At 34.5% G+C, this 20339-nt stretch overlaps 5 protein-coding genes across 11 annotated transcripts in view; 4 read left to right on the top strand and 1 right to left on the bottom strand.

Annotated features, from left to right (window-relative positions):
- LOC18599788 (protein EMSY-LIKE 4) overlaps positions 1-4079 on the top strand; it is a 4946-nt gene extending 867 nt beyond the window's left edge. Inside the window, exons 1-9 of one of the 7 annotated variants that reach the window (XR_001928138.1) lie at positions 438-801; positions 902-1014; positions 1167-1276; positions 1471-1663; positions 2142-2276; positions 2457-3105; positions 3203-3274; positions 3403-3460; positions 3548-3737. Coding sequence is in view for 3 of the 7 variants with exons in the window: in XM_018121718.1 (XP_017977207.1) it covers positions 928-1014; positions 1167-1276; positions 1471-1663; positions 2142-2276; positions 3203-3274; positions 3403-3460; positions 3548-3726 (834 nt within the window). In the remaining 4 variants the exon portion in view is untranslated. Of the gene's footprint in view, positions 1-437; positions 802-901; positions 1015-1166; positions 1277-1470; positions 1664-2124; positions 2277-2456; positions 3275-3402; positions 3461-3547 lie in introns of those variants that run through there. The other 6 variants (XR_001928140.1, XR_001928139.1, XM_007029896.2 and 3 more) reach the window with 6 other exon arrangements.
- Positions 5515-7948, top strand: LOC18599787 (cation/calcium exchanger 1). Its single transcript, XM_018121717.1, has one exon. The coding sequence runs from the start codon at positions 5793-5795 to the stop codon at positions 7590-7592; it is 1800 nt and encodes a 599-aa protein (XP_017977206.1). The 5' UTR covers positions 5515-5792; the 3' UTR covers positions 7593-7948.
- Positions 11112-11603, top strand: LOC108662014. Its single transcript, XM_018121035.1, has one exon. The coding sequence runs from the start codon at positions 11112-11114 to the stop codon at positions 11601-11603; it is 492 nt and encodes a 163-aa protein (XP_017976524.1).
- Positions 13138-15489, bottom strand: LOC18599786 (cation/calcium exchanger 2). The gene is made up of 2 exons (XM_018122100.1): positions 15203-15489; positions 13138-14914 (listed from the first exon to the last, which is right to left on the bottom strand). Exons 1-2 carry the CDS (start codon positions 15208-15210, stop codon positions 13288-13290), a joined length of 1635 nt encoding a protein of 544 aa, XP_017977589.1. The 5' UTR covers positions 15211-15489; the 3' UTR covers positions 13138-13287.
- LOC18599785 lies at positions 17393-20205 on the top strand. The gene is made up of 3 exons (XM_018122099.1): positions 17393-17804; positions 18857-19118; positions 19942-20205. Exons 1-3 carry the CDS (start codon positions 17631-17633, stop codon positions 20007-20009), a joined length of 504 nt encoding a protein of 167 aa, XP_017977588.1. The 5' UTR covers positions 17393-17630; the 3' UTR covers positions 20010-20205.

Raw genomic sequence — 20339 nt, forward strand, 5'->3', positions numbered from 1 at the left:
GGTGGGGTAATGAACGTTAGATTGATATTCAATTGATTGGATGATTTGCATATGCAATCCTACGGGGCTTTGATCCCCTCCCCACTGCTCGAATTTCAAACCTAATACTTTCGAAGTTAAGAGTCTTCAGTTTTAATCAATGAGATTTCCCTTGAGACAGTGCTTAGATAATGTTTGTTGGTTGGAAGTTCCTAGATATCAACTGTTAGATCTAAGAAACTAAAGATAACTTGATTATGAGGATGCCAAGTGTGTTTGTGTAGTTTCCACTTTTCTGAATATAGGTTTTATTAGCAAATGCTTATAAATTTGGAAGTAATTTTATTGTTGAAGTTGCTTATTTCATTCTTCAATGTATAGGTCAACTTCCATTTGTTTGACTGAACTTCTTCAGATTGTGAATTGCCTTTATTCAATGTGATATGAAGGGATCAACCCTTAAAGTGGGTCTAGCAAGGGATAGTGACATGCCTTTGCAATTGCAAAAAATTACTGATGTAAATGTAATTGAAGGAAAATATAGGGATGGTAGGCAGCTGTGAGTTAAAGTAATTCACATTGAACTGTTGAAAAGTAGTACTGGATTGCCCTATTAAAATGTGCCTGTTCTACTCTAAGTAACATTTCTTTGACCTAATATGCATTGAGAAAGTGGTCATTCTTTTCCTCATTTTTATTCTACTAGCACTTATGTTTTTAATAGTAACTATTTTGGTCTCTATTCAGTTGTGGTTGTACAACTACTTGCCTTTTCATATTGTAATTTAGATCTTTTATTAAGGGAAAGCAAATCGAGAAAGAGTGAGTTCTTTGAACTTTTGAATGATCTGATTGATATACTGAGAAATTAGGAATATATTTCACCATATAATCTCATTGGTGTGATTTCACCTCATTGCAGAGCCTCATGGAAGGGATGAAATTGACATGATATTTCAAATTCACTGTATGGAAAAAGAGGCTTACGGTTCTGTTTTGAGAGCTTTCTTTGCTCAATCTGACCGTCTTTCATGGGTATACTATTTTGTACCTGTTCCTTGCTTTGCATTGACTCTTTCTGATTTTCCTATTTAGTTTTTACTTGTTCACTGCCTTCCATGTCCTATTTTTTTTTTTCCATTATTGATTTCATCTTAATTGCTCCAAAGAATTATTTCATTTTACAGGGTAAGGAGAGGCTCATTACAGAGCTGCGGCAAGAGCTTAATGTTACTGATGTAGAACATGGGGAGCTGCTTTGGAAAATTATTTCTGATGAGTCATTTAAAATGATAAGGTGTTTCATGTTTGTAATCCTTTTCCTTCACCTGTTTTGTTTTAATTTTTTTTTTTCCATCACAATGCTTTGTTTTACTTTTCCTTCACCTGTTGCTGCGTAATTGTGTTTGCTTGCTCTGAACATTATGGTAAGTAAGAATGAATAGTCTCACTATTGGTACTACTTGTTATGGGTGGTCATAAATTGAGCAGGGAATGGCGAAAAAGTGCCCCTTATGTTCAAGATTCACTTGCTGGTGAATTGAACGCTTCCAGATCTGCTCCTAGTCCAATGGGCCATGCCTCAGAGAAAAAAAGGAAGACTTCTCATGCTTCTGATTCAATATTCCATAAGCAGGAGCCTCATGGTCAGGCTTCTTTAGGATTTCTTCCTTTTCCAACTCCAGTAAGTAGAAAGAGGTTGACTCATCATTTTTTTCTTTTAAATATATCTATTTGTATATCTAAAGGCAGGTAGATAATTCGATAGATTGACAAGAGAGAGGAAAGGAAAGAATTTTGAAAATAATGTAGGAGTAAAGGTAAGAAAAAGATACCACTTTTAACCTAATGTAAATTCAAAAGAAAGAGGGCATGCAAATAAATGAAATACAACTTGTTTAAGAAAATTACACGAATAAAGACTGAGTTGGTGTGACACTAACTTAAGCAAGGGCTTTATGTATATTTTTATATGTAGCTCAGATATTTCAATAAGAATTTAAAAGTTTAAACCTGCTTTACTACCTGTCAAGAGTCATCTAGTGCCAAATTTAACTTGGGTATATCAGGCACAGTGCTGAGATGTTCAATGCAGTGACAAATTCATTATGTTCTCATTGAATTCTGGCCGCTCTATTCAAGTAGCTAGCCATGATTTGCAGGCACCATCAGATGACAAAGGAAGGGGAATAGTGAAATCTAAAACAAAGATAGGTTATCATGGGCCATACTTTGAGCATTTAAAGGAGGGAGCTGATGTTATTCAGATCCGTGAAACAAAAAGGCTTCTTCATGAGGTGAGCTGATACTTTGGTTTGTATATTATTTCTCTTCTAGGATATTAAAAGTTTTGCTGTTGTCAGAACCTAAGTTGCATGCACTAAAATGGCTTGTTTGACAAATAACTTCTTCATGCAGAAGAGGCCAAATAAAAACACTTTTTAAGCAGTACTGATCCTTGTTGAAATAATTTGTAGAGCAATAAAAGGATGTGGCTTACTTTCTCCAATTATTTCACGCCAACATTATTATTCCAAGTCTTAAATGTGGTTTCAGCACTGCTGCAATATCCTATGGTGCCACCAACTTTGCTTTCAATACACGCAACAGTGACTTCCATTGGATGTTTTGAATTGCACAACTCTTTTTTGGAGACCTGTATTTATTGGAGGAAAAGAAAGGAGCAGAGATGAAAAAACCATGAAATGCTACAGTTTAAACCTTTTGCTATAGCTGAGGAGGCTTGTTTTCTGTTTATATATTTTTGGAGCTGGATATGGGGCAGGGAGGAGGAGTTTAAATTTTAAGCTTCAGAAACTGTTAATTATCATTTGGTGGAGGTTTGAAAAGGTTTGTGATAACAAGACGTCTTGGTATACTTAATTGGTGATGATGAGATCAATGATGAGAGTTTAGTATTTCATGGCATAATTGGGGATTCTTATATTTGTTTTCAATGTCAGGTGGACCTTAAACTTTTTAGGCAATTATCTGAGAACAGGGTTTCAAGGAGGCTGAATTTTGAAGTCAATAGTATTGCTTTGCTTTTGTTACTTCCATTAAAATTGTTATTCTTTTCATTTGGATTTCTTGCAGGTCCATTGACTGGTGATTTTGCTGACCATTGTGACATATTTTCTTTAAGCATGCATTTATGATATCATGCAGCTGCTCTTGTAGCAATTCCTTACTATTCCAAAATCTAAGACCTTTCATCTGTTAGATTGAAAAGATGATCTATGGAAGAAAAGGCACTGACCAAGTACAAGTTGAGATGGCGAAACTAATCCTAAGTGTAATTTTGGTTCTTTCATTTGAAGCAATCACCATCTACTCATGTTAATTGTTTTGTAATTAATAAGAGCTCATATTTGATTGTCCAATTCCAATGATAATACTGCAAAAATTCACTTTTTGGTTTAGGATCATGAAAGATCTCTCCTCTTGGCACTTGCTAAACTTTCTCATGTGTCAAATGATGGTGAGTCTCATTTCTCTTTTAGGTTAACTAGATTCTTTTTTTGACTTGCCTACATCTTAAGCATATGTATGCATGTTCTGTCTTCAGATGATTCCCGTGGAGAGGTTCGTGAAAATAAACGACAAATAGTGACACATAGCAGGTTCCATCTGCAGGCTGGCGGGTTAGATAGCTATCCTCCTGAGAGTTATCCCCCAAAGAAAAGCTGTACTCTGAAGAGTTATGATCCAACCCATCCAGTCAAGCTGAAAGTCCCCCGCCCATGATGCTCTGTATATGGGGGATTCTTGTTTGCAGGCATTCTTGTTAACCTCAATAGAATAGCTGTAAACATCACACTAATGATAGATTTAATGTCGAGTTAATACAGATATGTTAATCATAGTGTGATCTTTTCTTAGATTTTTCTTTCAAGCGTTGGAGCTTCCTGCTTCTCTGGGTTTGAGCTTTACATGCTAGTTTTGCATGGGTCTCATGACATTGGCTCAACTATGCAGTGGTTGGAAGTTGGATTGGAGTTGTAATGTTGCAAACTTTGTTGTACTCGACCTGTATTGAGCTGAAATAGTGCTTACCTTTTCTCCTATGAGAAAAATAATTATATGAAGGTCTTTCATAACTTCAAGTTTGCAAAAAGAACTTAAAAGATGGAGATGGTATTTTATTTTTTTTTTTTTTTCCAATCTCCTGGCCTCCTCAAACTATATATAGCAAAAGTTTAATATTGTACTTCAATTTTGACAAACAAATAAACAGAATTTAAGTTTAGGTTGCAATTACCCTCTATTGGGTTTTCACATGATTTACCCTTAGGTAAATGTTTGTATTTGTACCTTTTATTTGATTCTATTTATGATATTAATCTTGCAAAACTTTTTGAACCCACATTATGACAAAAGTAATGGAAGCTTAATGAGGAAATGTCGGGCAAGTTCTAGAACCTAAGATTAAGGGTTGGAATGCAAAATTGGGTACCAAGATGCACATAGATACCTAACTCCTTGTGCCAAGAAAATTAATCAATTTTGGTAGATGTCAATGAAGAGAGAGATGCAGCCAACGCCCCAAGGTGATAGATTTTCTTCTGAGATTTCTTTCTTGCGAATGGTGAATTATGAAAAGCATGTAACGTAAGGTACAAAACTAATGATTACTTTGTAATAAAAATAATTTCATTTCACATAAAAAAATCAAATCTACAAATCTCACTGGTGAAAGAGATTTAGAATATATTTTTAAGTTGAGAAATTTTCTCATTGAGCAAGCTGGTTAAATACCCCAAAACCTGTGTTCCATTTAGCCCCATGTTAATGAAATCATTACCACATTCTCTCTACAAGTTTATTGAATCCCAAGAAAATTCCACATGTACGATTGGAGTCTCTTTCCGCTGCCATCACAGAAATATATGATACTTGTAGCGCAAGCAAAGGCTGGAACCCCCCTCGAATTCCGATGAATCATCGCAATCAGGAAAATATACTAAACAGCCAATGTTTTTAGTAAGATTTCATCGATTGAAATGATGTTGTTTTGACAATGGCATTTGAAGAAATTCAATGCTCCCTTCTTTCACCTTTCTACTTGCCACTGGGAAATTTCCCTGCCTTTGTACGTATTAGAGGTACAAACATGAAGTGGTTACGACTTTGTAATCAATAAACACGCAAAGGTTGCCATCCCAGATTAAAGCAACGCACAGAAATCCATTGAACTCCACTAGTCTATTGAGGAAACAGAAACAATGAACAGAGAAATAGACATCTTTTCTCCCATTCTCCGATTCTTCAAAACAGAAATGAGATGGTTCTGATAGGCATTCGAAAACATGTGCAAAACCAAGCTAAAATCCCGGCCTATCCCGATAGCCTAATTAATTGTGCATGGATTTTTGCCTTAATATTACTGCTGAAATTAAAGCACAGATCGATTCTGTCCAATCCTTGCAAATTGATATGATTTATTCCCTAACATGTATTTGAGATTTTTTTTTTTTTGGTAGAACTTGCCATTCTGTACTTTTATACAGTTAGAAGCTTTATCTACAATACCAAGTTATATACCTCATGCATCCCTCCATGTTGTAAACTGGAACTTTGTACCATATTTGTTGAGAAAATGAAACAATTCTGTTCATTATTCACTGCTGTTGTCTTGTTACTTGAATAAAATTTGCTTTCTGAATAATATCCCCCTCCTCCATTATAACAAAGCCTAAAAGAAAACTTATCATTGCCCGCCAGAAATTAACTCTCAAAAACCATGAACCTGATTACTTCTTCTCAATATCTACACCCTTAACATCCCCTCTACAAGCTTCTGTGAACTGTGAATGGCAACTCCAACCTCACTGTTTCTTCCCAAGAGACTCCCTCTTTTCCTTAACATATCCTTTCTGTTCCTCCTTTTTTTCTTTATTGAAACTTATGATTCTCTTGGCGAATCCAATAATGGGCAAATTCCCATCATCACAAACCACTCTTTGATCCCCCAGGGAAGCAACAGTGATGGTTGTGCCGGCCTCCATGACTACACTGATTATAAGACTAGGTGCTTGTATGTCAAGTCAGAAATTGGCTGCAGGCCCAAAGGGTACATAAACTATCTCCAGATTTTTTATTGCACTTGTGGCAGATTTCCATTTCTTGGTCATCTTGTACTCCTAATATGGCTGTTTGTCTTGTTCTATTTGCTGGGTGACACAGCGGCAAATTACTTCTGTACTTCCTTAGAGAGCTTGTCCAAAATGCTAAAGCTTTCCCCTGCTATTGCGGGAGTCACCCTCCTTTCACTTGGAAATGGTGCTTCTGATGTTTTTGCCAGTATTGTTTCCTTCACAGGATCTGGTAATGGAGGTGTTGGCCTTAACAGTGTCTTAGGTGGAGCCTTTTTTGTGTCTAGTGCTGTGGTCGGGGTAATTAGTATATTGATTAACCGTCATCGGATTTCAGTTGATGAGCCCAGCTTCATTAGAGATATCCTCTTCTTCCTTTTTTCACTTTCTTCCCTCATGTTCATCATTTTTATTGGTCAAATTACTTTGTGGGGAGCTCTTTCTTTTGTTTCAATATACTTCTTGTATGTTGGTGCTGTTTCTGCCTCACATTTCTTCAACAAAAAGAAAGACAGGAAATTGAACTTAATCCCAGTGTCTTCTGTTTCAAACAGCCATGATAACTTTGGAGAGGTTGGTATACCATTGCTTGGTTATGCTAGTGATGAAAAATCAGTTATGAGGGATAAAGAAACTCTAGAAAATCAGGAGGAAACTCCAAAGTTTTTCAACTTTGATTCACCGAGTTTTTATTACTTTGGTAAGTTTCTGTACCTTTTGGAGTTACCTTTATACTTGCCAAGGAGATTGACCATCCCTGTTATTAATGAGGAGAGATGGTCCAAGCCATATGCAGTGATTTCAGTAACGTTGGCCCCACTAATGTTGGCAGAGCTTTGCAATTCTCAAAGTGAGAAAAAAATGGGTTCCAAAAGCAGCTTGGTGACCTATATGATTGCAGGATTGGTTGGAATGGTCTTTGGAAATCTTGCATTTGTGACTACCAAGAAGTCTAGCCCACCAAAGAGGTGCCAGTTACCCTGGCTTATTGGAGGATTCCTTATGAGTGTAACCTGGACATATTTTACTGCTGAGGAACTGGTATCTTTGTTGGTTTCTTTTGGAAATATCTTGGGGATAAGTCCTTCAGTTCTGGGGCTCACTGTCCTTGCCTGGGGCAACTCACTTGGAGACTTAATATCTAATTCTGCTATGGCAATTAATGGTGGGGCAGATGGGGCTCAAACTGCCATCTCTGGTTGCTATGCTGGGCCTATGTTCAACACATTGGTGGGTCTGGGGGTATCTTTCGTTTGGTCGTCATGGTCAGAATATCCTTCTTCATTTGAGATTCCTAGAGACCCTTCTCTTTATGAGACCCTGGGATTTCTTATGGTAGGCTTGCTTTGGGCCCTAGTAATATTGCCAAGGAAGAACATGAGATTGAATAGGTTTCTAGGAGGTGGTCTCTTGGCCATTTACTTCTGCTTTCTGTCTCTGAGACTAGCCAGAGCTCTTGGTCTATTGAAACTTCATGGGGGTTTCTCTTATCATAGCCTAAAATGGTGGTTTTCTTAATTGTTATTTTTTAAAAGATACATATAGCAGTAACCTAGCATAAATAAGTATATATGTTATATGAATCAACAAGCAAAGCTGCCTGCCGCTTTTTTTTTTTATTTTTTTTTATGGTTCATAAGTAAGAGTAGGTACTGAATTATGGACATTGGTTTTCTCTGATCTTACTCTTCTATTTCACCTTCTTATTTTCAACCACAAGAACATAATCAGGATCCATTGACTGCCCTAGACATTTGTCAATTCTGTGGTTTTGATGAACTTTACAGTGAAATTTTGGAGTAAGATCCTAGCTTACTGTCGCATCTTTTCCCTTTTTACACCTTAAGCATGTAAATGCCATACGAATTAAGTTCTCTCTCTCTCTCTCCTTTTTCCTTGTTTAGTTTCAAAACAAGATGACTACTACTATCATGTGACTCATCCACACATTATTATTTGCTATTAATCTGACAGGAGTTGAGACTTTGGTAGATTGTTATGCATTCTGTGATCCCACTAAGAAAATTATTCCTTTAATTCTCAGCCTCAAATGTGACCGTCAAAAGTTCACATTCATGATTTAACAGTTAAGATAACAAATTTAATTAGAAATCCAATCTATAGGTAAGCCTTCACATTCCCTTGCCTATGCTTTTGCTACAAAAATGTCTTTTTAACTTCTTTATCACACTTAAATCTTTAGAATAAAAACACAGCTAGTCTTTTTTTTTTATGTAAATAACCAAAAAAAAATGTCCTAAAATTAAAGTTGGGCAAATCTTCTTCCATCAGGAAAAACATTTAGATAACCAGAGCTATGCAGACACCTAATTTGACTGTGGTATACCCTTGATTGAGAAAAGGAGGATAACCCTAAATGCCAAGGAACCAAACAACTCCAGGACATTGACACACGACCACATGACAACATCCAACATTGATGGTTATCTTGCGAAAGTTGCAGCCTAGCTAGCCATATGCATGAACTCTCTACAAAAATGTTTTAATTGTGTCCTTGAGGCTTGAAGGTTGCAGCCGATAATATCCACTTGGACCACTCTTTTATAATACATTGGTTGAAGCACTGCGGTCCAATCAAAGGAACTAGCAATTATGAAATTATGCTTGACATTTCACCGAACCATTTTAAGAGTATATTTTTTTATATGGACATGATGTATTTAAAATTATTTTTGAAATAATTTTCATAAAGATCGAATCTTGATTAAAAAAAAGAATTCATTTTTTTTTACTAATTAAATTAACCCGTTTGAGTGAGTGTTATATTATAAGATGATTTGGAAAGCTATTCGAGCTGAAATTTGGCTTTGCCTAGACAAAAACTAGTAATAATAATAATGGATAAGATTTTGGAATTGGGTGGTTAGTTTCAGCTTGATTGGTCACAAAAGTCAAGCAAGCAGAGGTAGAGCCTCCTTAAGTGAGGTGGGGGCCATGAATTTTTTAAAATTTTTTATATTATCTAAAATTTTTAAATTTTTTTATAAATTCACTTAATAATCCTTTTAAAATATTTTTTTAATAATTAATATAAATAAAAAATAACAAAATGATTTTATATGCTTGATTCAATTTTAAAGTTTTTTTATTTTTTAAATTTATATTTTTGTTTTTATTTTTTATTCTATTTATTCGTATGTTTTAAATCTTTATAGATTTTCTTTTATAAATTTTTACGAACCATTAATCATTTTTTTTATTTTTTATTGTATCATTTGTGAGTTTTGTCTTTTACTTGTCATATTCTTCTTTTTTCTATTATGTGGATTTTATTTTTTATGATTTTAATATTTAAAAATTAATTAATTATTATATAATTCTCAAATATAAATTGTAGTGTTGCACTATTACTTAGAATTNTATAAGTTGTAGTGTTGCACTGTTACTTAGAATTTCATCAATATATCAATTTTTATTCAAAAAAACTAATACGTTCTGATATATATGTTGCAAACTTTAAGTAATAAGGATATATATATAAATTGACAGAATGAAATAATTGTATTTCTTTATATAAGTTTATTTATTATATATATTTTTAATGACTCTCAAAATAATTAATTTTATTCTTCAAACTATTTGATAAAATTAGAGTCATTATGGTCAGCAAATTGCTAGTTAAGCATAGCAAATAAATTCTAACTTAATATGTTAAGCCTATCAAATTTTAAAAAAAATTAAAAGTGAATCTATTAATTCAAGCCCAATAAGTTTTAATATAAATTTAAGCATATCATAACATATTATATCTTAACAATTCAACATAATAACTTATCATAAAATATTATATCTCAATAGTTCATCACAATAACCAAATTTGTTAATTAACAATTTAAGAGGTAAATAGAAAATAAAAGGTGAGCTTCCTCATAAAGCTACCCATTTTGTGTAGAACACAGATGGTAAAGAGACAATTCATTTGAATTTAAAAAACTGTTTTCTCTTCCACTCGTGCACACAGAGAGTGTGAGAGATTTATTCTATAGTTCTATTTGTCATATAATATATATATATATATATTATATATATATATATATATATGATATCACCATTACTGTTAATGTGTATTTTTTTATATATTTAATATCTTTTGAATTTTATTTAATTTTTGAAATAAATAAAAATTAAATTATATATAAAATTAATATTTAGTGTCTTATCTATTTAACCCTCTTTTTAAAAATACTCTAATTACGTCCTGCAAGCAAGCTTCGCTTGTTTCATGTTTTCTACTGCTAGGTGTGTTTGCCCAAAGAGACCTGGCACAGGAAAATATCTTAACCAGTGGTCTAATCAAATTGGGCTGGTATAATTATATTTCATTTATTTTGATTTGTCACCTTAATGACAAAATATGTGGAAGGGGATGTTTTCCATACAAGACATATATTTCCAATTTCTAATTATATTACCTTTTCTAGAGTTTTAAGGAAATTTCTTATATTACTTAGATAAGAAAAGTTTTTAATATAAATTTCAATGTATATATTCTTCAATTCCGAAAATATAACAGCTAACACCAAAAAAAATCAATAATGCATATATTGTAATTTACAATGCATTTGCTATTAAAATCAAACAAATCAATGCTCAGCTTGAGCTTCAAGTGATCAATTGTTAACAAATATCAAAATTAAGCCAAGCTTGAACATAGAAATAATTAGCTTGGTTTGATTCATTTACAACCCTAGTTAAAAAATGATGTACTGAAGTTTATAGAAAAAAAAAGAATGACATCATATATTGTAAATTGAAATCGAATAGATGTTTTCTTATTAGGAATGTTTCAATATGTTTCTATTCTAATTTAGGAAATTGAATACCAAATTTCACTTTTATGTCAAGTATAGATTTCATATGATTTCACCCCTTCCAAGTTAATGAATTTATTAAGTTTTTCTATTTTTACTCGATATGATTTGATCTTTCAAACTTTCCCTACTATAAACCATGAAAATATTCTCTATTTATTGATCATAATATAGTGTTAATGTAATTGCTTCTATGTGGGTTAACATGGACAATGAAACTGGCAATGTCGAAGAAACATCATTTTCTGCTCTTCAAGTTAACGAGTTATTTTTGCGTAAAATTCTTACAGGGAACAATTCTTCCATGGATCAATCGGTAACTATTCCTTACCGGCGGAGCGTCGGCACGGTTCCTTTCCAGTGGGAGTCACGGCCAGGAACCCCTAGACATCATCTTGTACCGAGGAAAGAGATTGTCCCTCCGGTTACGCCACCACCGGCTTCGTCGACATGGAACAGCCAAGAGTTTGATAAGCATTGCATCAACATGTCAAGAGAAACAAGAGCTGGCTTTTGGAAGAAATCCAAGAAAAATTATCAAGGTAAAAAAAAGGCTAAAGGAAACATTGATGAGTTTGGTTGTTATATGACTTCATCTAGTACAAATTCAAGATCTTCATCATCAACTTCTTCCGAACGGACTTCATCAAGATTACGTAGTTTGGCCAAGGTATTGGTTAAATGGGCTAATATCTAATCTTTGTTTTTTTCATCTTTTTATGCCTTCGGCTACTCGATGGACCAAACCTTTTAGTTCTGGATCTATATTTTATTTCAGGGCAAGATTTGATGTTATATTATAAGGTGTTAAGGGTAGATTTTCCTGTTCTTTCTCGAGAAAGTTCAAGAGGAAGAGACAATGCAAGTCATCATCGCTGTTCAACATGATTCCATTTTATATATATATATATAAAAATTTGTTATCAAGGGAAGTTTCGAGGACTGAGCTGGCATTTCACTTTGTAAATTTGACTTGACAGACCCAAATGGTCATGAATGAAACTAACTAATCAAAGTGGGGTCAATATATTTTGCACAATGCCAAAAAATTGTGGCGAAGGCAAATTGACATTGATGTTCCTCCTTCAAATAGATCATATTGCGTTGAAATCTCAGTTGAATGGGAAGAAGAAAACATTCTTGCTTGTGTGGATTGTTGTTTCCTTGCCTATCCTGTCAACATTTGTTTCCTGCTTTCCTTTACATGTTGACAAAAGATTTTGGAGCTTTGCACCGTGGTTCCATCTTAACCTGGAGCTATTCTTTCACCATGTTTCTTTCAAAGGTTTCTAATAGCAAGACCCAGAGATACGTGGAAGGTAGTGAATTATGGACAAGAGCTCTATTGGGGAGTATGATCTTGCAGGGGCTAGTTCTAGTCTAGGCTTAAGAAATCAAATGAAATCAAATCAAATATTTTATCAAAGTTTGAGTCTCAAATGTATAATTAACCCCTTTTCCTATTTTTTGGATTTTTTTTTCCCTTTCTGATGCAAGTGGAAAATGCTATGGCCCATCCTTGACTCCTAGCCTTTTGCTTTTTCCTAACTATTTGAACTCATAAGATCAAGTAACTTTGCCTAGGAGTGCTATGTTTGATTAATTGGCTAGTTAACAGGTAGGTAATGAACTTTAGTTTCTTTGGGGCGTCCCCTAAAGAAATAATTGTTAACTGATAGGTAAATTCATCAGACTAAAGCTACTTTATCTAGCTTTCAATGGCAGCACCTTCAACACCGGTAAATATAATCGTACAAAAGTACAATCATTGGCCCCGTTTTACTCCAACAAAATAATTGAAAAATGTTGGAATGAGGTCATGTACCGGAAGATTGAATTGAATTGCATTCGAAGGGATAAAATTTAAGATTCCAATCTTCTCTCTGCTTTGAACTTCTTCGTATGTAAAAAAAGAGTTCCATTTTGGATGCCTATTTTCTGCTTGTATACGGGGTTTATATCTTCTGATGTAGATGACAGCCGTAAAAACTAACAACACCCATCAAAACTTAAGCTTCACCACCTGATTCTACTGCCATATTTTCGACCAAAAAGTCCTGCAAAATTTCAAGCATCAACTATGTTTTTCCTCCTGAATTTTCTGCAAACCATAGTTTCTGTCAGATCGAGTGCAAGTTAGGACTAGCTAACGTATCTGTTGGAGAATATTGACTGTACATATTCTAGATTCCCGATGATGGTTTTGAAAGAATTGTGATTTCATTGCTGCGTTGAAAACAGAATAACGTGTACATACCATTCATTGAAAATCCAATCAGTAAATTAGTGGTTACTATAAACAGGAAGGATATATAAAAAAAATTGATTGCATCGCGACATCTAAACAGTTACATAGTTTTCGAGTGACTGGCATGAACAGACTAGGTTACTGTGTGAAGTTGGATTGGTCCAACTACTTGAATCAGCCTTAAAGAGATAGAAGTCAAGTAGATCAGAAAAAGCCCTCCTCCCAGGACCCCATCAAGCCTCATATCTCTCATTGGCAGAACCAAAAGTGCCCATAGCAAGGCAGCAACTTGAAAACCCAATGTTTCCAGGAGGTAAGGATCTTTAGGGATCTGCACTGGTGAAGGGTATCCAAACCAGGCAGAGCCGATCATAGACATGCCCAATCCAAACAGTATGTTGAAGATAGGGCCAGCATAACAGCCTGATATAGCCACTTGTGCCCCTTTGGGACCACCATTCAATGCCATCGTCAAGTTGGTGATTAGATCTCCAAGGGAGTTGCCCCAAGCAAGGACGGTCAACCCAAGGATAGAATGACTGATTCCAGTTAAGTACCCAATTGAAATCAATAAGCCAACCAATTCTTGAGCTATGATGTAACTCCAGATCACACTCATTATGAACCCTCCAGCTAACCATGGGAACAAGCATTTCTTTGGTGGGCTGGAATTTTCAGTTGTCAAATATGCAAGAACCCCAAAAGTGATTCCAAACAGGAACCCAATTCCGTAGACCAGCAGGCTTGTATTAAAGCTGAGATTGTCATCTTGAAGGTCCCAAAGTACAGATATGAGAATTGGTGCCAATGCCACTGAAACAACTGCTACTGGCTTAGACCATCTCTCTTCACAGGCAATAGGAATTGTCAATCTCCTAGGTAAATCAAGGGGCATCTGAAGGATAAATAGCAACATACTACAAGGAGCTAATAGTCTTAAACAAAAGCAACGTTTCTTGAATCCTACCCCATTATTATCTTCCAGATTCCCTTCCTCTAAACAATCAAGCTCTACTTTCTCAATCCCAGTCAAAAGCGGTATGCTCAAGCCACTATTATAACTTGAATCGGAATCTATGTTTTCCATGCCACCAGAATTCCAAAAAATATACATGATGTAAACAATGATAACATATAGAATATACATTGAAGAAAAAGTCATTGCTCCCCAAAGATTGATTTTCCCATAAACCAATATCAAACTTAAGGATGCAAGAACCAAGAGGATGTAGCAAACATCTCTTACAAAGGCAGGTTTGTTAACCTGAACTCGTTTCCTGTGCGTTAAAGTGCTTATTGCTCCGACTACAACACAAGTTACAAAGAAAGCACCACCCAGCACCGTATTTAGGCCAACATCCTCTGTTCCACTATCCATGAAGGAGGCTATGCTGGAAAACACATCCGGGGCACCATTGCCAAGAGACAAGAGTGTAACACCAGCAAGTGTAGGGGACAATTTTAACAGGCTTGATAAGCTTTCAAGAGAATAACAAAAGTATTCTGAGGCGGTGTTTCCCAAGAGATAAAACAACACAAGGAGCCAAAGGACTAGAAGGCAATGGCCCAACAAGGGAAATCTTCCAAAATTGCAATAAAAAAGGTAAAGATAATCAACATAGCCTTGAGAGACACATGGGTTATTGGACTTAAGGTAAGAGCACTTGGCTTTGTAATCATCTAACTTCTCCAGTAACTTGCAATCTTGCTGATTATCGCCGATGGAATTATAACCGCTTAGAACAAGATTTCCTGAAGACCTGAAACATATCATCAAGAAAACACATGCCACCAAGAGAAATGAAATGTTCAAGAAAATGATGTACCTCTTGCTCTTGTGTTCAGATATAGAAACCAAAGTACCCATCACACAAATTCAAACCAAAAACTTCTTCCAGGCACAAAAAAAAAAAAAGATAGTACTAAATCATGAATAAAGCAAACTTGGACTGTGGCAATCACAGGCCATAAGGCTGAGCCAGGATCAAACTCTTTTCTTCTATGAGCTAACCTTGGAAGACAGAAGTAAAAGCAAGACAGGAGCTAACCTTTGCATGTGCTGTAAAAGTAGTTCTCTCAGGACTATTTCCTGGTTTTCAGTTGGTGCAGGGTAACCATAGTTTGGAGAGATCAACAATGTGGGAGAAAATTTAGTCTTATAGGAGGTGGATGGTGACTTGGCTAAGGGTGCATAATTGATCAGATTTGTCTCATAGTTCCACCAATACCATCCAGAGGAAAAGACCGGATACAGGGCTAAAGCAAATGATACACGTGGCAGTCGGTTTAAGACTTTTGTGTCCCCTATCCATTGATTGATGATGGTTGAAAAAAAATTAATGTATATTTTTCCAAAGCAAATGTGGAAAAAAAGTCGAAAGAGACTGAAATGTAGGACCGTCTTTCATAATGTTGGGATTGGGCACATTTCCCTATGAAAAGCAGAACACATGTGAATTTGAGAAACGAGGTACACGGTTAATACATGGACTTGAAAAAGATATAATAAGAAAAAAGATTGGTTCAATTAAAAAGCACAAACCTTTTTACAAAAAATAAAAAAGGGTTACAGTTACGTATTGAGAGTCGGCAATCGTAGCAGTGGAACAAGGAGCACCGCAAATGTCAGCTTCTCTGTGGAAGAAAGTGTGAAAGAAGCCAAGAAATCATTATTAGCTGAAGTGGAAGGCCATGGGGGGAGGTGGGGTTTGGCCCTTAACATAAAAGATTCTCTTGTCTATTCGCCCACTTGTCTTCGGTGTATAGCAGTATCAATGCTATCAACCAAGAAAACAAAGGCCATTGTATTGTACTATATAGCTTCTCACCTTATCCTAAAGCCTTTAAAGTTGAAACCATGAAATTGAAATATTACATCAAAACGATGGTGATGGTGAATTGTTGGTAAGATTACTAAATCATATAATATAATATAACATAACAACATAATGATGATATATATATATATATATATATTGATATGTTCAAAGGATACCCATTACCTTAAAAAAAGTCGAAACTCTTGTTGCACAGTACAGGCTTGGGAACAAAAATAAGAAGGTTGTAGCAACAAAACAAGAGGACTTCTTAGTGATTAAGAAAGGAATAATATTGTTTCTAATTGAGTGATTTTATTTGGGATTATTGTCTTCTATGAAAGACATAAGAATTGCTTTGCTTCTTCGCCGCTCCATAATCCAAACTTTACTAAAGCTTTTGCCTTTGATTTGACTTTTTTGTATACATGACGTTTTCAATATGTTATTTCCTTAGCCATCAATCATCAAACTTTATCCTAAATTGGGGTCTACACCCCCACTCGTATATCTATAAAGTTTGAACCAAAAAGTTTTAGGTTAGATGCTCAAATTAAGATTAAAAGTTTGAACATTTTTTTTATTAAGGGTTAAATACTTTAATTGTAATAATTAAATATTAAATATTTTTTATTTTTTATAATTAAGGATTAAGATATGAAGTGTCTAGCCCGTGTGTAGGACATGTATATGACTTCAATTTAATAAAAATCATATTACAATTGAAATTTTTGATCTTAAAGTGACAAAATTATAAAAATTTTTACTTTAAATTGAACATTTAGTCAAAGCTTTAACCCCAAACTTACTCTATAAGAGAAGATAACAAGTGTGAATATCATGTTTGACTTCAATTTCCCCAAAAAAAAAAAGTAATTCACCTGTAACTTGAAAATAAATGAATTATGTTACATTGTTCAACCTTTTTCAATTCTAGATGAGTCCGACTCTCTTGTTACTTTATACATGTATACCACAAGTGAGCCATTTTAAAATATTTGTTATTTTTAATTTATTTTCGAAATTCATATATAATAATTATTAAGATATTATAAAATTATATAAATTATACCAAAAAGAAGAATATGTTTCGCAATATATCACAATCAAATTAAAGGTCGTGCCAAGAGCATTACAATGTGAAGTAAATTTTGGGCCCAAGAGGGATGCATATATATATATTTACCTGTGAAAAAGCTAAAATACTACTTTCCTAACTATATAATATCCATTTTTCCTACCTCTCATCCTATTGCTTTTCTACATTTTTTTTTTTTTTAACTTTTGACTTGTATAGGCTCATGATAATTCAACAAGTCATTGGATTTCCCATTTGGGCCTAAAGGCCAAGCTCAGCCCACTTCTGATAGTCTTTTGGGCCATGCCCCATTATCATAAGGCTTACAATTGGAATGGTCCGATAACCCGATTTCCTTTCCCACCAAACATCGTTAACAACGAGAGGTACACGATAAAACAGGCACTAAAAGTAACCTCCAAAAATAAAAAGAAAAGAAAAATTCGCCAATTCTTCGATTACTTCGAAGCTTCCTCTTATTGATTTCGAATTTACTTCAAAACCCTTTTCTCCAATTCCCAGGTTTTAATCGAAGGAACTCGCTTTTTGTTGTGTTCTTTTAATTTTGAATTTTGGGATGTAATGGAGTCTGCCATGAAAATTTCGTCGTCAATTATATTTCCTATAAATTCAACACCAAAATCGAATAATTATAACAAAATTTCGTATGGGTTCCGATACAACGGGAGCAACTCCATCTTTAAAATCTGCGCCGTTTATTCCAATGGCTCTGTTTCTTCTTCTGCTTCTTATGGGGTTAGTTCCATTTCTTTCCTTTTCCTTTTTTTTTTCTTATAAATCTTATGTATATTTATAATTAAACTCTGATGGCTCTCTAAATTTTGTTAACTGTTAATTTATAGAATGAAAAAGGAAGGTTTTTTATTATTTTAAGTTCGATAAATTTGTGTTCGTTCAATTACAGTTTGATATTTCCTTTTGGAAAAATGATAATATATGTAAATTTGTTTGTATTTTTCCTTGTTGGATTTCTTGTGATTTGATTTAATCCAACTTGTTAATATGTTGAACTTCAAATTCATCCATTTTTATACATTGAGCTGTAAGAAATGTAATTGTTCCAAAAAGAAGAAAAATAATTGCTCTAAAAAATGTAATTTGTGCTCTTCCATTCGATCGTCATTAACCTTAGATAATACTTATTGTGGCGAATTTTAGTCTAATTATCATGTTTGCCAGCCAAAAGTACATAAACTTAGGTACAGTTTGGATCTTGCTTTTGCTACTTGCTTGCCACTTGTGTCCAGAGTAAACAGTAGAAAGTGCAATTTCAATACAAAAGCAAACAATATTTTAAACAGTTAGGAATTTCGAGAACAAAATGCATGATTTTACTTTTGTAAAGAACAAGTATGATAGAATTGGTGTTAAATTTTATTTTTTTCTGTCATTTATAATCAATTGTGGATTTGCTTTCTACCATTGCTGCTGCAATTTAGAAACTATTTATGAAAAACAAAATGGAAATAGCGAAAAGCAAGTAGCAAATGTGACAATACGACAAAGCCTTAAAAGTCTGGAAAGCTTTGTTAATTTTTTTTTTTATCACTGTGCTTCTTCTAGGTTTATTTATATTTATTATAAGATGGATTTCCTAATTACTTTGTTTATGCCTGCTACTAATGTAATCATTTTTGCTTTCAGTTCCTGTACTTTTACAGGAATTGTGCTGTAGAGTAACAAGAGTTTCATCTTTGTAACCAATTGTTTGACTATGTCTAATTTACCTCCTAAAAATCAGTCAGTTATGGTTGATATAACAGAAATGGTAAATTCTGATGTTGCAGGCTGAGTCAAGGGCAGTGGGAGATGCACACAGACGAAGAAGCAGTCTTGAATCACTATTTTGTTACGATAAACCTATCCCAGAGGAACGAATTGAAGAACCAGTTGGGGTATCTTTGGCTGAAAAAATAGTTGGAGATAATCTTCGTTGCACTGATTGTCAGGCCAAGGGGGCTGTCCTTTGTACCACTTGCTCTGGTTCTGGATTATACGTGGACTCAATATTGGAGAGCCAGGGTATCATTGTCAAAGTCCGCTGCCTAGGTAAAATTAACTCCGTTTCAACGATTTTCTGCTTGTAAATGGATGCACATGTTCATGGATGTTCATGCAGTCAATATTCGGCATCTGTTATGTCAAGGCTTATCTCATATTGCTATAGAAGGCAACTATTGTCAGTCCCAAAAATCTGATTCTGAATGTTAGGCATATGGAGTTCTAAAAAGGATCCTTAAAACCAGTCTATTCTTTGGAAATTCTTTATTTATGTTGTTCTGGTTGATTCAGGAGGAAATAAAAGAAAAGGATCTTTTGTATAATTAAAGAGAATTTTTACAGCGATTAAAGTAGGGTTATACTTTGATGCTTTTGAGTTAAGAAAAATTCAATTTATGATGTGAAGCTTCTCATTGTAGGTCATTTTGTGCTTGGAGGCTCCCGTGCCTTGCTTTTGTGCCATGTAAACCTTGTGAAATAGCAATTCAGTTCTGCTTAGTGAAATGCATTATAGTGTTTACGTTACCAAAATGAACAAGTTAGACCGTCATTTCAGTTGATGCACATGGATTGACTTGACTACACTACCTATGAATATTGAGAACGCAGATTTTGTCCCATATCTTCTGTCCAATCACCACAGACATTCATAGAATACAACCTTGTCAACTCCACATGTCATTGCTACCACATTTGTCCCATTGAAGGCCACTTGAGTATTCTTATATTTCATTCACCAGTCATTTTCATCTTGTATCTCATTTTCTCAAGTAAACTTTGAACAACTTCGATGTGTTCTGAGTTTTTAATAATGTGTTATATCCATATGTGGCCAATATGTTCTAATAGTGTGAAATTTGTTACTGTTCAGGTTGTGGAGGAAGTGGCAATATTATGTGCTCAGAATGCGGTGGCCGAGGTCATCTGGGACCTAAGTAACTTGTGTTTGACCCCTTTACCTTGGGAAATTTGTTGTAGCCTTCTGTGGAACATCTATACATCGGAATTTCATTCATTTACAAAATTCAATGTTCGATTGTGATAAATTCACGATAAAAGAAATTAAATTCATGTATCTGACTCATTCAATGGTGTTTGCCTTATTATTCTAAATTTCGTTTAGTATGTTGATTGATCTGGACATCTGGAGCTGCATTTGCTTTTTGGCAAAACTTCTTGTTGATTTTTCTCTTTCATGGTACTTGTTCAAAGTTCATCGAACTGCAACATATATCTATAATATAAACGTAGAGCATAAATAATGCCTTT

The sequence above is a fragment of the Theobroma cacao genome, chromosome 5 (genome assembly GCF_000208745.1).
Source record: "Theobroma cacao cultivar B97-61/B2 chromosome 5, Criollo_cocoa_genome_V2, whole genome shotgun sequence".
NCBI lineage: Eukaryota > Viridiplantae > Streptophyta > Magnoliopsida > Malvales > Malvaceae > Theobroma > Theobroma cacao.

What these genes read in the sequence shown, in the direction of transcription:
- LOC18599785 (XM_018122099.1), top strand. Translation starts at nt 17,631, where the DNA reads ATGGAGTCTGCCATGAAAATTTCGTCGTCAATTATATTTCCTATAAAT. An exon ending in CTTCTTCTGCTTCTTATGGG is followed by an intron (nt 17,805 to 18,856) that starts GTTAGTTCCATT and finishes CTGATGTTGCAG; the next exon opens with GCTGAGTCAAGGGCAGTGGG. An exon ending in TGTCAAAGTCCGCTGCCTAG is followed by an intron (nt 19,119 to 19,941) that starts GTAAAATTAACT and finishes GTTACTGTTCAG; the next exon opens with GTTGTGGAGGAAGTGGCAAT.
- LOC108662014 (XM_018121035.1), top strand. Translation starts at nt 11,112, where the DNA reads ATGGACAATGAAACTGGCAATGTCGAAGAAACATCATTTTCTGCTCTT.
- LOC18599787 (XM_018121717.1), top strand. Translation starts at nt 5,793, where the DNA reads ATGGCAACTCCAACCTCACTGTTTCTTCCCAAGAGACTCCCTCTTTTC.